Raw genomic sequence first — 15195 nt, forward strand, 5'->3', positions numbered from 1 at the left:
TAGCGCCTACAGTAGGTAAGACCCATTTTATTGCCACCACTCTCTAGATCCGCCACTGGCTAAGTGTTTTTTTTTTTTTTTGCTTTCACATCCATTCATATGGAGACAGTACATATTTGCATTTTACATACATTTACCTTACATGGAGCTGCAGTAATTTTTTTTTGTAGTGCTTCTAATTTTGTTTCAGTGCTTTTTAACATGCAATTAATAAGCAAGCTTAAAATGCCAGTGTGCATGTAGCCTAACTAATTACACCTTAAGCCAATGGAATCATTCAGACACTTGTTACTCACATTTGTTTCTCCAATGCAACATTTGGATCTACTCTTTCTCCCAGGATGCCACAGAGTTCAGGGCTGCCATGTTTTATGGGTTTGAAGCCACCTCCGGGGGCTCTGAGCTGTCTGCGTCTGTCGCTGGATGGAGATGGAGAGGACTGTCTTATCTCGCTGCCATTGAACTGAGCTGCAAAAGATTTAACAGATTTACATAATAGAGTAATGGTGTCTATATAGTAGTGGTGCTTTTAAACACCGTACTTTCCTGAGGATATTAAATAGTCCTGTACTAAGACATTGAATGGGGAACCCTGTTTCCGAGTTATACAGAAGAGCTTCACACGGTGATCGGGATGCATGCAGCTTGTGCATATTCTACAGCACTCCAGTGTAACATAGAAACAGTATACATCTTACATACCGGAGCGTTCACTATGTTCAAGATGCTACTTTTTTTTGGCGTTCTAAAGTGACAACAGTGCTAGTGACCTAGAACATGGCTGTATTTTGTACTGACTATTTAACTACTGTTAAAGTTGAGACATTCTATGTCCTCAAGGTAATGTTTACCATCTTAAATTCTTACTGAAAGCTGTAACTTTATTTAGCTATCAAGCGTGGCACAGACAGCTAACATATCATTCACAATTATAACAAATACCTTATCAGTCTTTACTGTACATAATTTCCTCTGGTAATGATAATTATATATTTAGCATAGTCCCCCTTAGGCTCTCCTCACAATGCTGTGCTATATTAATCATCAGTATTCTCTACGAACAAATAAGTTTTATAAATGGTTATACTAACGGAAGTACACAATCTGCTCTGGAAAAACAAGATTATATATGCATGTATAAACTAGGGGTGAGCGGGTTCGGATTTCTGAAATCCGAACCCCCCCGATCCGAGGCCGATCCGAGTCAGGCTCGACTTTTCCCGCCTGACTCGGATCTGAAATCGAGGCAAAACGTCATCATCCCGCCTTCCGGGTCTCGCGGGTTTTGGATCCTATATAAGATACCCGCGTCGGCGCCATTTTCTCACTCGGCTGTTGACAGTGAAGAGGGAGGGTGGGAGTTAGGGCTGGCTGGACTGTGTAGTGTAGTGTTGTGCTGCTGTTGTCCATAGGGGCTGTGTCCACTACTTCAAAGTCCATAGGGGCTGGCTGGACTGTGTAGTGTAGTGTTGTGCTGCTGTTGTCCATAGGGGCTGTGTCCACTACTTCAAAGTCCATAGGGGCTGGCTGGACTGTGTTGTGCAGTCAGTTGTCCATAGGGACTGTGTCCACTCCAAAGTCCTGTGCAGTGTCCCAGTCCTAAAGGGGTGCTGTAGTGTTGTCCAGGGGGTGCTCTGTCCGTCAGGGATGCTCCCCCCAAGTGCTAAAAAAAATAAATATTTTTTCTGTGTTTGTGAATTGTGTGCATTGTGGCTGCACGTGCATCAACAAAGGAGCAGCGCCAAGCGTGTGCCTGTGTCCCATTAGAAAAGGGCCGGCTGGCTTGTCCGTTAAAGGGTGCTGTAACCCCCAAAGTACACTCCAAACAAAATAAAAAAATATTTTCTCTGTTTGTGAATTGTGCAGTAGCCGCACGTGCATCAACAAAGTAGTGCCAAGCGTGCGCCTGTGTCATAAGTAAAGGGCCGGCTGGCTTGACCGTTAAAGGGTGCTGTAACCCCCAAAGTACACTCCAAACCAAATAAAAAAATATTTTCTGTGTTTGTGAATTGTGTGCACTGTGGCTGCATGTGCATCAACAAAGGAGCAGCGCCAAGCGTGCGCCTGTGTCCCATAAGTAAAGAGCCGGCTGGCTCATTTCTTAAAGGGTGGTGTAACCCACAAAGTGCACTACTCTCCAGCAAAAATAAAAAAATATTTTCTGTGTTTGTGTGCGCCTTAGCCGCACGTATATATCAATATAACATAAATGGAGGACCAAACTTTCTCCGATAAAAATAAAATAGGGAAAGATCAATAACCACTTCCTCCTAGTGCTGTTGCTGGGAGTTGTTCATCATCCCAGAGAGGAAGTAGGAACATCACTACTTTTACTAAACAATTGACCCTCCAACAGTCCCTAGCGATGAGGATGAAGTACGACAGCAGTCATCCTGAAGCAAAACGTATAACTGAGGCCTTGACTGCTATGTTGGTGTTAGACGTGCGTCCGGTATCCGCCATTAGTGCAGTGGGAGTTAGACAATTGATGGAGGTAGTGTGTCCCCGGTTCCAAATCCCGTCTAGATTCCACCTGCATCCTCAAAGCAGCAGCGACAAGCGTGCGTCTGTCTGTTAAAGGGTGGTGTAACCCTCAAAGTGCTCCAAAAATAAAAAACAATTTTTTTTTTGTTTTTGTGACTTGTGTGCGATGTAGCCGCACGTGCATCAACACAGTAGCAGCGCCAAGCGTGCGCCTGTGTCATAAGTCAAGGGCCGGTTTGGACATCTGGTCCGGACTGAAGGACATGCCAACAATTTCTGACAAGTCTACTGTCACTGCATATGATACTGTCCTCAAAGCAGCAGCGACAAGCATGCGTCTGTCTGTTAAAGGGTGGTGTAACCCTCAAAGTGCGCTCCACAAACAATAAAAAAATTATTTTCCTGTCTTTGTGAATTGTGTGGGCTGTAGCCGCACCTGCATCCTCAAAGCAGCAGCGACAAGCGTGCGTCTGTCTGTTAAAGGATTACATCGGTGACAGCATCCAAGTAGGCATGTCAGACAGTCCGTACATGTACTTGCAGGAAAAAGAGGCAATTTGGAGGCCCCTGTACAAACTGGCTCTATTTTACCTGAGTTGCCCCCCCTCCAGTGTGCACTCCGAAAGAGTGTTTAGTGCAGCCGGGAACCTTGTCAGCAAAAGGCGTAGGAGGTTGCTTCCACAAAATGTGGAGAAGATGATGTTCATAAAAATGAATTATCAACTTTTCCAGGGAGACCAGCCTCCAGAACGTACAGAGGGACCTGTGGTGGTGGATTCCAGCAGGGATGAATTAATACTGTGTGAGGATGAGGATGTACACAACACTGAAGAAGGTGAGGAATCGGTGAATGAGGAGGATGAGGACGACATCTTGCCTCCGTAGAGCCAGTTTGTGCAGGGCCAGATTAATTGCCAGCTTGTTTTGTGGGGGCCCAAACGAACCAATCATTTCAGCCACAGTCGTGTGGCAGACCCTGGCGCTGAAATGATTGGTTTGTTAAAGTGTGCATGTCCTGTTTATACAACATAAGGGTGGGTGGGAGGGCCCAAGGACTATTCCATCTTGCACCTCTTTTTTTTTCTTTGCATTATGTACTGGTTGGGGCCTAGTTTTTCAAACTGCCATCCTGTCTGCCACTGCAGTGTCACTCCTAGATGGGCCACGTGTTTGTGCCGCCCACTCGTGTCGCTTAGCATAGTCATCCATCTACCTCGGTGCAACCTTTTGGACATAAAAACACTATTGTGAGGTGTTCAGAATAAACTGGAAATGAGTGGAAATTAAGTTTTTTGAGGTTAGTAATAGCATAGGAGCAGAAAAATCAACACATTCTGTGATTTTAGCTGTTTTTATGCTTTTTTAAAAATAAATACAGATCCAAAACACAAAACCCAGAACCCAAAACATCGAAGGGTGGTTTTGGCAAAACCAATCCAGATCCAAAACACAAAGAAAGATCCAGATCCAAAACCAAAACACTAAAAGTGGCCGGTGCACACCCCTAGAATAAACACGTCTAAACTTCTAAAATGATGGATAAACAAAACTAATAACTATAATTCATTGCCAGGGCCATAGCTAGGGTAGTGCGGCCGGTGCCATCGCACAGGGCACCACAGGTCAGGGATCACTGTTTGGTCCTGTCAATTTTCTGTTTATTGTCATTCTTGCTTGTAGCTTCCTCTTATTTCATCCCCAGCATCTCCTGGTCTCTCTTATCTCTTCTCTGGTCCTTCCCCATGAAGCCATGGCCCTTTTTTGGGTGCATTATGTCCCTTTAAAAAATGAGGGGGCCGCCAATGCTCTTTCTGGCACAGGGCACCAAAAAGTCTAGTTACGGCTCTGTTCATTGCCATTATTCATGACTGTTTACCTCCTATCACTCTGGTGTTCCACATACATTTACATGTGCACTTGTACGTGAGCAATAGGCACAAACATCAATGCTGTATGCGTCTTTCAGCTATTCTTTGCCTTGTTTTATGTGGCCATCTGGAATTAGGCCCTCATCCCATATTCAAAGAGTTAGCCATGCTTAAATGAAAAAAAGATTTGTCACATGCAAGCTTGTTAAGCCACAGTGTCACACAAGGGCAACTTGACACAATTTATACCTGCTCTCCCTCTCAGAGTCACACGCAGACAGTCACCCATGAAACCCTCTGTTTTATTCATAGAAAAGTGGAAAAAGAAAAAATTTGCATAACATAAGAAACCCGAGGCTCCATAACCTCAGTGTTAGTACTGCCTATTGAATTGTTTAGCAATAAAGTGATCTTTAAATAAATATTTAATATATACATAGTTAATGAGAGGTATATAGTTCCCCCAAAAAGAGGGTACTCTTATTCAAAAAATAGAAAAACTTTATTCATATGGCAAAAAAATCCATGAAACATAGATCTAATCTAAAAGAATAGGAATACTCTTCATCACCACCCAGTAAAGCAGTGGTTCTCAAACTCGGTCCTCAGGACCCCACACAGTTCACGTTTTGCAGGTCACCCAGCAGGTGCACAGGTGTAATCATTACTCACTGACACATTTTAAAAGGTCCACAGGTGGAGCTAATTATTTCACCTGATTCAGTGTGGAGACCTGGAAAACATGCACTGTTTGGGGTCTTGAGGACAGAGTTTGAGAACCTGTGCAGTAAAGGAATAGCATTAAACTTCTAGCTCAATTCAACATGTTGACAGCAGCCATCTGGCTGATCCACATCATCACAGGGTTCAAATAATGCACTGTGGTACTAACAGCATTGTGACACACATTATATATATATATATATATATATATATATACACACACACACACAAACACACACACATACTTCATGCCCATAAGCAGACACCTGATTATCCACATCTCATTACAAAACCATGGACATTAATATGGATTTGCCCCCGCTTTGCATCCTTCATCTGTTCAACCACAAGTCCGTTAGGGGGAGATGTATCAAACCTTCAAGAGAGGTGAAGTGGAGAATACAGCATCCATCCATCTTCTGGCTATCATTTATCTAGCACAGTCGATAAAATGACAGAAGCTGGCTGGTTGCTATGGGCAACCTCCACTTTATCTCCCTTGAAGTTTTAATACATCTCCCTTTAACGTACCTTTAATGAAGTCGAGCACTGATGTTGGGCGATTCAGATGTGTTCTTATGCATGGTGGCTCAAGTCCAAATAGGCCTCTTCCTAACACCAAGTGCCATTGTGCTTTATCTGCGTCTTTGTACGTGTGTTCAAATTCCTGTATGATTAAAGTCGCAGCCTAGCATCTTTGGTACACTTGAGAGTGGCTTTACACTGTGTCTGCAATGCAACTAAGATAAAATACGGTACATTGCTAGTCTTGGAGCGCACCAGTCACTCCTGTCGTCTTGCACCATATGGCGTAAAGACGATCAAGTGTACGAGGACACAGCTTTCCTGGCTTGCAGTAGGTGTTCCAGTTCATCTCAAAGGTGTTCGATGAAAGTTGATGTCGGGACTCTCTGCAGCCAGGTTTATTTCCTCCGTGCCAAACAATATTATATATATATATATATATATATATATATTATATTTTATGGATCTTGATTTGTGTACAGGGACATTGTAGTGACAGATTGGGGAAGGTCCTTTCCTGTTTTAGCATGACAATGTTGGAAACATATAATCCTCCATAATGTCAATGTATACTGTATCAATAAGATTTCCCTTCACCAGAATTAAGCAGGCCAAACCAAATCAAGAAAAACTGGTGCAGACCATTATTCCTCCACCATTTCTGTTGGCATCCACCAAATCCAGATTAGGCCATCAGACTACCAGATGGGGAAATGAGATTCATTACTCTAGAAAATGTGTTTTCACTGCTCCAGAGTCCAGTGGCAGTGTACTTTATATTTAGAGATGAGTGGTTCAGTTTTACTCGGCTATGTTCAGATCTCAAAAAGGGCATCTTATAGGTTAGCCGGCTCTCACGTGTTTTGGATAGCCAATAAGATAAATCCAAACTTGCGCTAGTTAGGCTAAGAGAACAAAGTCAAAACCAAACCGTTCAGCTCTACTTTACATTGCTCAGCCAATGTTTGGCATTGCACTTAATGCTGAGACTTGGGTGTAGTTGCTTGGCCATGGAAACCCAATCCATGAAGCTCCAGACAAACAATTCTTGTGTCAACATTCCAGAGGATGTTTTGAAGTCAGCAATGACTGTTGCAAAAAAGAACAGACACATTTTTGGCACTATAGACTTCAGCACTTGTCGGTTCTGATCTGTAAACGTGTATGGCCTACCTCTGTGTCGTTGCTCTTGAACATTTTCACTTCACAATATCAGTGATATCAGTTGACTGGAGCAGGTCTAGCAGGGCACACATTTGATGAATTGGAAAGGTGCTATTCTGTATTTCAGTATGACCCATTCTACTGTTAATGTTTGACTATGGAGATGGAATGGATAGATATTTTTTTTTATTATTTAGCAGACACCAATGGATGTGGCTTAAATGGTCAAACATACTACTTAGAGCATTTAGTGTATATAAACATATTTGCTAACTTTATAATATTTCTACACAGTCTCCACATACGTTTTAGACAAAAAGAGTTTGGGGAAAAAATACATTAAGCAATGTTTGCAAAACAATTTTAAACAAGGAGTTTGTTTTACCCATTTGACTTTCAATAGAAAGTAATTTATCATCTAGCCACAAGCTATTGTGGCTCATCTATGTGGGCAGTGGCACAGTCCTCCCCATATTTTGCACTCACTAACCCGTGCCATGCAATGCTGGTTGGCAGCATTGCAAATCATTAATGAAAAAGGTGTCTATGTACTAAGCTTTAGATGGAGATAAAGTGAACAGGGATAAAGTACCAACCAACCAGCTCCAAACTCATTTTTTTTTTCAAACACAGCCTGTGACATGGCACTTAGGAGCTGAATCACTGGCACTTTATCTCTGTTCACTTTACCTCCATCCAAGGCTTAATAAATATACCCCAAAGTGCTTTTAGCACGTTTGGGCGGCAGTGTTAAGCTACCAACACTCAAGGTTGATTGTAAGCGTACCACTCTACTGGAGAACTGTAAATCTGTAGTCAATCTAATGTAATGTCTGCAAACTCCCTGCCCTAGATGCTTGAATAGCTAAGTATTGCAGACAACACACTCCTTTCTTTACGGATAGAAGAGGCAGCCTGTAGATTCAGTACAGGTAATAGGAAGATGCCTACCCATACATGGGTAAAACGTTATTTAATTTTACCTCCAGGGGCTGTCTGCTCAAAGCAGTCACACTTTACCATTTATAGTCTGTGCTGGGAATGCCGACAGGACATTTGGCTTTAGAAATCATGAGCTGTGCTTATTTCTCATAATATACACACAGCAAGTGCACACAAACTGCCATGAAGGTGATTCTAAAATATGACGGTAAATACAAGAGCTTATTTGACAACAATATTTATATAAAATTAAAACTACATACATTTAAGTTGGTTAAGCTTTAAATTTGCAATGTCAAAAACAATTGAATTCCCCCAATTTTTTTTTACTAAAATAAAATGAAAATATTTTACTTTATATGCAGCAATCATACTAATTGACGTGACCTATTTTCATATAAATCATGTAGAAAAAAAAACAAAAACAAAAACAAATTTTAATTAATTTGGTTTAAATGGTCCATGAAACACCAATAGGAGGGCACGAGAAAACAATGCATACCACAGTGGTTTTCAAGCCATTGATCTAGAAAACACACACATGTATTGTGTCAGACAGACAATTGAGTCTCTTACACCTAATTGCCTGAGTAGTGCAGTTTGTATCAGACTAAAAAACAACTGATTAACATCAGATCCGGATATTTCATCTCACAAAAATCGTTATCGGAAAGCGCTTTTTTCATCATCCATCTCATTGATTAAGATTCCATATGGCCAATTTGGACATCTATCTGGCCCTCTGTTAAAGTGTCTGTAAATGTATTGTTAAAGTGTATGTTTATCAGTTCTCCCATCAGGCAGAACACCACTGCATTCATGAAAGACTCACTCAAATATCCACATGTGCTAATTAATTGGTCAGTCATAATGAAGAGGTTTGGAAAACATGTATTGCCTTAGGACAGACAATCTCTTATCAAGCATCTCGTATGCACTACTGGTGCAATGTTTACATAGTTTGTATCCTATATTCGGCAATATTGTGTACTGCAAGTCTTTTTTTTTATTGGTATGTTTGCAATGTTTTCGTAACACTTGTCAATTCATCGTTTGTTCAATCAACAAACTATATATTGCAAGTTCATAGGCAGGTGTGTATGCCAGACATGTCTGTGATATATAGCAGATTAGCCCTGGAGGGCAGCAGATACAGTCAGGTGCATAAATATTGGGACATTGACAGAATTTTCATATTTTGGCCTCTATTCACCACCACATTGGCTTTGAAATGAAACAAACAAGATGTGTTTTAACTGCAGACTTTCAGATTTAATTGAGGGTAATTACATCCAAATCAGGTGAACGGTGTAGGAATTACAACGGTTTCTATATTACCCTCAAATTAAATCTGAAAGTCTGCAGTTAAAGCACATCTTGTTTGTTTCATTTCAAAGCCATTGTGGTGGTGAATAGAGGCCAAAATATATCCCAATATTTATGCACCTGACTGTATATCTGATAGATATATCGGTGCATCTACATGTGTGTACAGAAACAGTACGATATGCCGGCTGTCGGGATGCCTCCTGTCAGAATACCGACAGCGGCATCCCGATGATTGGCATCCCGACAGGGGTCGGGTAAGTATACTTACTCTCCCCCCCTACTGGTAGCCTAACCCTAACCCTCCCCACCCCGCACCCCAACCCTCCCAGTTAGTTCCTGAACCTGAGTCCCCCTCCTTCATGCCTAAACCTAACCCTCCCCCCTTAGTGCCTAAACCTACCCCCCCCCAGTGGTGCTTTACCCTAACCCTCCCCCCTAGGGGTGGCTAACCCTAACCTCCCCCAAAACCTAATGCTAACCCCGCTAACTGCCCTAACCCAAACCCCCCCTCTGCGGCTAAGAGAACGGGCGCCCGGACTTACCTCATTCGGGAATCCGTCCGTCTGTGTTCCGGCTACGGGATTAAGATACGCGTCGGGATTTAGACCGGTGGCCGCTGGTCAGCTTACTACGTCCTGTGTGTACAACCGACCGCCTGTACACTTGCTGCAGGGACCGCCAACACCTCAACTGAGCAAGCAAATTTAAATGACCACCCAGATGTGGTGTCAGCCCAGAGATATTAAGGGGCCATATGGTAAGTGTATATGGCTTACCAATTGGCCACTCTGATCATGGAGTTGATGCTGAGGGCATCATCATGGAGTTGTCACAGAGGGTGAGGCGGCAACATCTGCTACCGGTACAGAGCAGCCGTGGAGTCCAGGGTAAGGTGAAAAAAAAAAGAAAGAAAACGCATAGTAGCACATTTTGTTACTTATCGTGATTTTTTTTCCTGAATGGCATTCAGCTCTGTGCTATATAGCTTTTAATATAATGCATTGTGATGTCAAATAGTGGCTTGCCTTGCTTAAAACTGCATGACAGCTACTATATAGAAGGTGGAGCAAAGAAAAAATATGCCCCTAAAATCCTTTGTTCATTGAAAGAAGCTTGTTTGTGTATTTGCAAAGCTATTACTTACACCTGACAAATATAAAGTACATCTAAGTAAATTTTATTGTGCTAGGTCTAGTGGCGCCAGTTAAAAACACACATGCAAGCTAAATCAAGTTTGGGGGATCTGAGCAACAGATACTGTTACACTGGCCGTTATTTTAAAAATGATAAAAAATAAATCTTAAAAAAAAAAAAAGTGGAAGATGATCCAGGTTCACTACGTAGACTGGCTTGGACTGAGGCTCAGAATGGACAGACTCATTTTATTAGTCACACAATATTTTAAAATGAACTTCACAATGTCTGTGTTTACTTTTGTCTGGCAAACTAGTATCTACCGGTAAAACTCTGTATAACATTACAATTGTATACTGTGTAATGAGTGATTGTCTCCTGGGAGATGTACTGGTGTATTATTACTGAACCCTAGCTTTGTTTAGCGATTACAGGATTAATAAGAAAACTGGGATATTAAGAAGGAACAGATTTACTGTTAATGCTTTGTTTCGGTGCCTTTCAAAGCTACACCTTGCAAAGCACAAACATTGACATACCAACCCCTGGACATCTCCATAATATGGGCCATTTATGGAAACTGGTGCACATGGTAAGTGAACATAGAGTGACAACTTGTACAGTAATCAATAAAAACCAATTAGATTATTTTTTATTTTTTTAGGTCAGTTTAGAAAATGAAAGCAAATAGGATTGCTAGAGGATAACTGCATGTGGACCAAATTTCGTAAATGTCTCTTAAAATATTTTTATTGTAACAGAGAAAGGTTAACCACATATTCTTCAGGTCTCCACTTTTTTCTTGCATACAGACTATGTAAACCAGTGATTCTAACATTCATTTCAACAGGTGAGACTAGTAATGTATTAATGGTGCGGCACAACAAAATCGCCCCACACTATAATTTTGTTTATTCAACCCCCCACTACAATGCCGATACATGCTACAAGTGTAGCAGGCCTCAGTGAGAACAGTTAGTTACAAAAGAGAAAAGTTCAATATGGGGGTTGTCTAAAATTTAAATTGCCCATTTTGGGGTAAACACAAGAAATTATACAATGTGAGTCTGCAGGGGCAAACACAGGATTTCTAGAGGGGGAGGGGTTCCAAGTGCTTGTTTTAAGAGCAAATGTGGCCAGCCCATGAAAGGGATATAACTGACACTCAACTTCTCATACAGTGTAGTGTGTGTAATGCTTTAGACATATACTATACAAGGCCAGCGATCAGAGTAAGCTGTTAGATGTGGAAGTAGGAGCAGCCAGTCTGAGCAGAATTATTTTTTTTTTTATGGATGTGGGCACCATTCCACACATTAGTCTGTAATACAATATTAATAATTACATCTACAGATGGTCTATACTAGAGATGAGCAGTTCAGATTCTGTGGAATCCGAACCGCTCCGAACATTGGGGATCCGAGTCCACCCGAACCCTGTTCGGGTGTTCACCGCCTGACTCGGATCCCCGTTCGGGGCCGAACAGCGGCCGCCTGTTGTCGGATTCTCACTAGAGAATCCGACATCAGGGCTCCTATTGTGTAGGGCAGAGCGCTGTGATAGCGGTCTGCCCTACACATAACAAACACACAGCCGCCAGCGGCAGCTGTGTGTTTGTTACAGCAGCCAATGAGAGTCACACAGACTCTTCATTGGCTGCTGCACGGAGGGAGCCGGCTGGAGCTCACACATGAGGGGCATACTACGGGGTGCATGCTAATGGGGGGCATACTACTGGGGGGGCCTGCTAATGGGGGGCATACTACTGGGGGACATTCTACTGGGGGGCATTCTACTGGGGGCACTGCATAGGGGACCCTACTACTAAGGGGACTGCATAGGGGGCACCACTGCTGGGGGCATTGTGTAAGGGACACCGCTACTGTGGGCATTGTGTAAAAGGGGCACTAATGTGGGCATTGTGTAAAAGGGTCACTACTGTGGGCATTGTGTAAAAGGGGCACTACTGTGTGTCGTAACATAAATAAGATACACTACTTTATGGTGTAATGTGAATCAGGCCCTATGTGCGGTGTAATGTGAATAAGATTGTGCACTGTGACTCTTTGGGCCGTAGCCCACTATGTAAACAACTACTGTGATTCTGCTGGCCGTACCCCACTGGGTGGGTGCACTACTTTTCATTTCTGCCACTGGCAATGTGTCATAGATGTGCTTTATACTGTGGTGTCTGTGTCGTTGTGCCGCTGCTTTGTTGCTTAGTAACCAGTCAGCTCCATGCAACCTTTGGCCAATAATGTTGAAAACAATATTATAAGCTGTGATATGGTCTAAATTGACTGGAAATTAATGTTATTGAGGTTAATAATACTCTAGGAAGAAAAAAGAAACCAATTTATGTGATTTTAGCTTTTTTTGTCAATTTTTGTAAAAAAATCCAAAACCAAATCCAAAGCCAGTCACCGCAGTTTGGCAAATCCAAAGCCGGACGATGAATTAGAACCAAATCCAAATCCGGCAAAAATGGTCCGGCGCACATCCCTAGTCTATACTGGGCACATACAGCGGCTCTGTTCCACCATTTATACTGTATGTTGTGTCCGCAGCTCTAGAAAAACCTGTATCATCTACTACTGCTATTGTGGTCATGGTCAGAGATGCTAACTGAGCGAAATGGAAACCCATCCTGTGTTTGCCTATGGTCCAATGCAGAGTTGAACACAAGTCCATTTTACAAATGGATATTGTGTAATTTTGCACTCTGCATACTATGGAGCCCTGTTCAAGCATCTATGTAAGGTCAAGTCGTACGTGACTCAGTTTCATGAACACTTGCGCCTGAAGGGGTAGTTTGTATGTCGACAAAGATTAGAAAGGGTGTGTTAATTTTCATTAACAGTGATCTCGAACACAAAATCAATATATATCTGCAACGGAATGGGTATGAAGTCCGACGCCGGCAACCCGAAGGGAGAAGATCCTGATAGGGCAGGTAAGTACGCTATTCCTATCCCTCTCCCCCCCTAACCTTCCCTTAGTGGTGCCTAACCCTAACCTTCCCCCCCTAGTGCCTAACCCTTTACGCCTCTCGGGGGGTGCCTAACCCTAACCCCCCTTGCCACATCCTAAACCTAACCCTCCTAGGGGGGGTGCCTAACGCTAAACCCCCTCATAACCTAACCCCGCTACGCTCCCTAAATCTAATCCTCTCCCCCCACTCCCCCCGCGCTATTGCTAAGGGTGCCCCGGACCTACTTCGTTTGAGTTGGCGTCCCGGCGTTGGAATTAAGATAGGTGTCTTAAGTCCCTTGTTGGGATTCGGATGTCGGTATTGAGACCAAACTACATCCCATCTGCAACAGTTGAAAGGCTTTACAATGATTGCATGTTGTTACATAGAAAGTTTAATTGGATTCCCACACTCACTGGCGAAAGTACAGACTAAAGCCACGTTGGGGAGCTCACTTTATTTAAGCTCTTGCCTTCAGCATAGAGTACGCTATATAGGTTGGAACATTCCAATTCGTGGTGAGCTTGAGCTACATGAGGTGGACAGGACCTTTGTGCCTTATCTTACCACCTGCTGCAATCGGAATCGGTATGAAACACCGCCGACCAACAGCACTGGAAATCCCGATCGTCCCTAAGGTAAGTATAAACTAACCTAACCTAACTCCTAACCCTCCTTAGGGGTGCCTAACCCTAACCCCCCCCAAGTGCCTAACCCTAATCCCCCCCTTCCCCGCTGCCTAAACCTAAGTCCCCCCCGGGTGCCCTAACCCCCCCCCCGCGGCTGTCCGCTCACGGCGCCCGGCATCCCTTTGATCGGGATGCCGGGCGCCTGTCTCCCGGCGTCGGGAAAATGTCAGGCATCTACATCTAGACACCCGGCATTTCAACCTCGCCGGGATATGACATTCGGGAAGCCGGCTGTCGGTATTAAGGCAGCCGGTTTCCCGATTGCATCCCCTGCAACCCGATCAATTGACACAAAGGGGTATATTTACTAAAGTGCAGGTTTTTAGAAGTGAAGATGTTGCCCATAGCCCAGATTCTAGCTATTATATTCTAGAAGGTGCTAGATAAATGTTACGTAGAATCTGATTGGTTGCTATGGGCAACATCTCCACTTCTAAAAACCCACTCTTTAGTAAATATACCCCTAATAATTATCTTTCCTGAAGTTACTATGTTTTTAATGGTAATTTCTCTTTATGCTATTATTTTATTACATACTGCAAATGTCTGTATATGAATAAGGTAGTTATCAGACGAATGTGCATTAAAGTATTAACGTGAAAAAGTCTGAATAAAATGCTTAACTTACATTCACAAATTTCGCTATACAGATTTGTCGTGGTCTCGTTGATCAGTATACACGTTGGTGCACCTTGCATCACCACACCCCATCCCTCCTCTAAGACTGGGAGGTAGGGGAAATGTATACTGGTCAAGGTTCTCAACTATTGCGTCCTGTAGGATTCTACATTACAATTACTGTGATAATAAATAATAGGATCTGGTCCCAGAGCAAATATATGAAGAGAAAATTAAGCAGGTACAGTGTTTATGCAAGTCCAGTGAGCAAAACAAGCAGTTTAAGTGACTTCTAATCGCGCACCATAACCTAGCACATCAGTTACAGCAACAATACTGGGGCTCTCCAAACATAACCGTTACTGCTGTACGAAAAATATGTGTTTTTCTCGCTTTTAGTTACATTGGAAAAGAATACATTTATGATGCTAATGCTGCATGTCTAAAAATGCACGTTCCCCTAATCCTTTAGGAAACAATACATAATTAAACACAAAGTTACATTTGTGTGAACTGGAGATAAAATGAAATATCTAATTCAGAACTGTTTTATCTTTAGGGATGCGTCATTCAAATTAACTTAATGACTCTAAGCAATTAAGCAATGTTTTTAATTGGACAGCATGAGGAAAAATGTTGATAAGACGTGCTAAATGGTACAAAGCAGTTACTGAGCATTTAGCAACAATATCATTATGTGTATTTATACTGGTGGAAGCGAGAACTAACACATCTCTCTTCTTTGTGC

The 15195-nt window shown here is 42.6% G+C and overlaps 1 protein-coding gene across 2 annotated transcripts in view; it reads right to left on the reverse strand.

The window, feature by feature from the left end:
• SHB (SH2 domain containing adaptor protein B) overlaps positions 1–15195 on the reverse strand; it is a 251296-nt gene that overhangs the window by 72576 nt on the left and 163525 nt on the right. For both annotated transcript variants that reach the window (XM_088461260.1, XM_088461261.1), the window contains exon 4: positions 297–468. In XM_088461260.1, the coding sequence (XP_088317386.1) occupies positions 297–468 (172 nt within the window). The remainder of the gene's footprint in view (positions 1–296; positions 469–15195) is intronic.

Source organism: Taudactylus pleione, unplaced genomic scaffold (genome assembly GCF_031769625.1).
Source record: "Taudactylus pleione unplaced genomic scaffold, aTauple2 ptg001032l, whole genome shotgun sequence".
Lineage (NCBI taxonomy): Eukaryota > Metazoa > Chordata > Amphibia > Anura > Myobatrachidae > Taudactylus > Taudactylus pleione.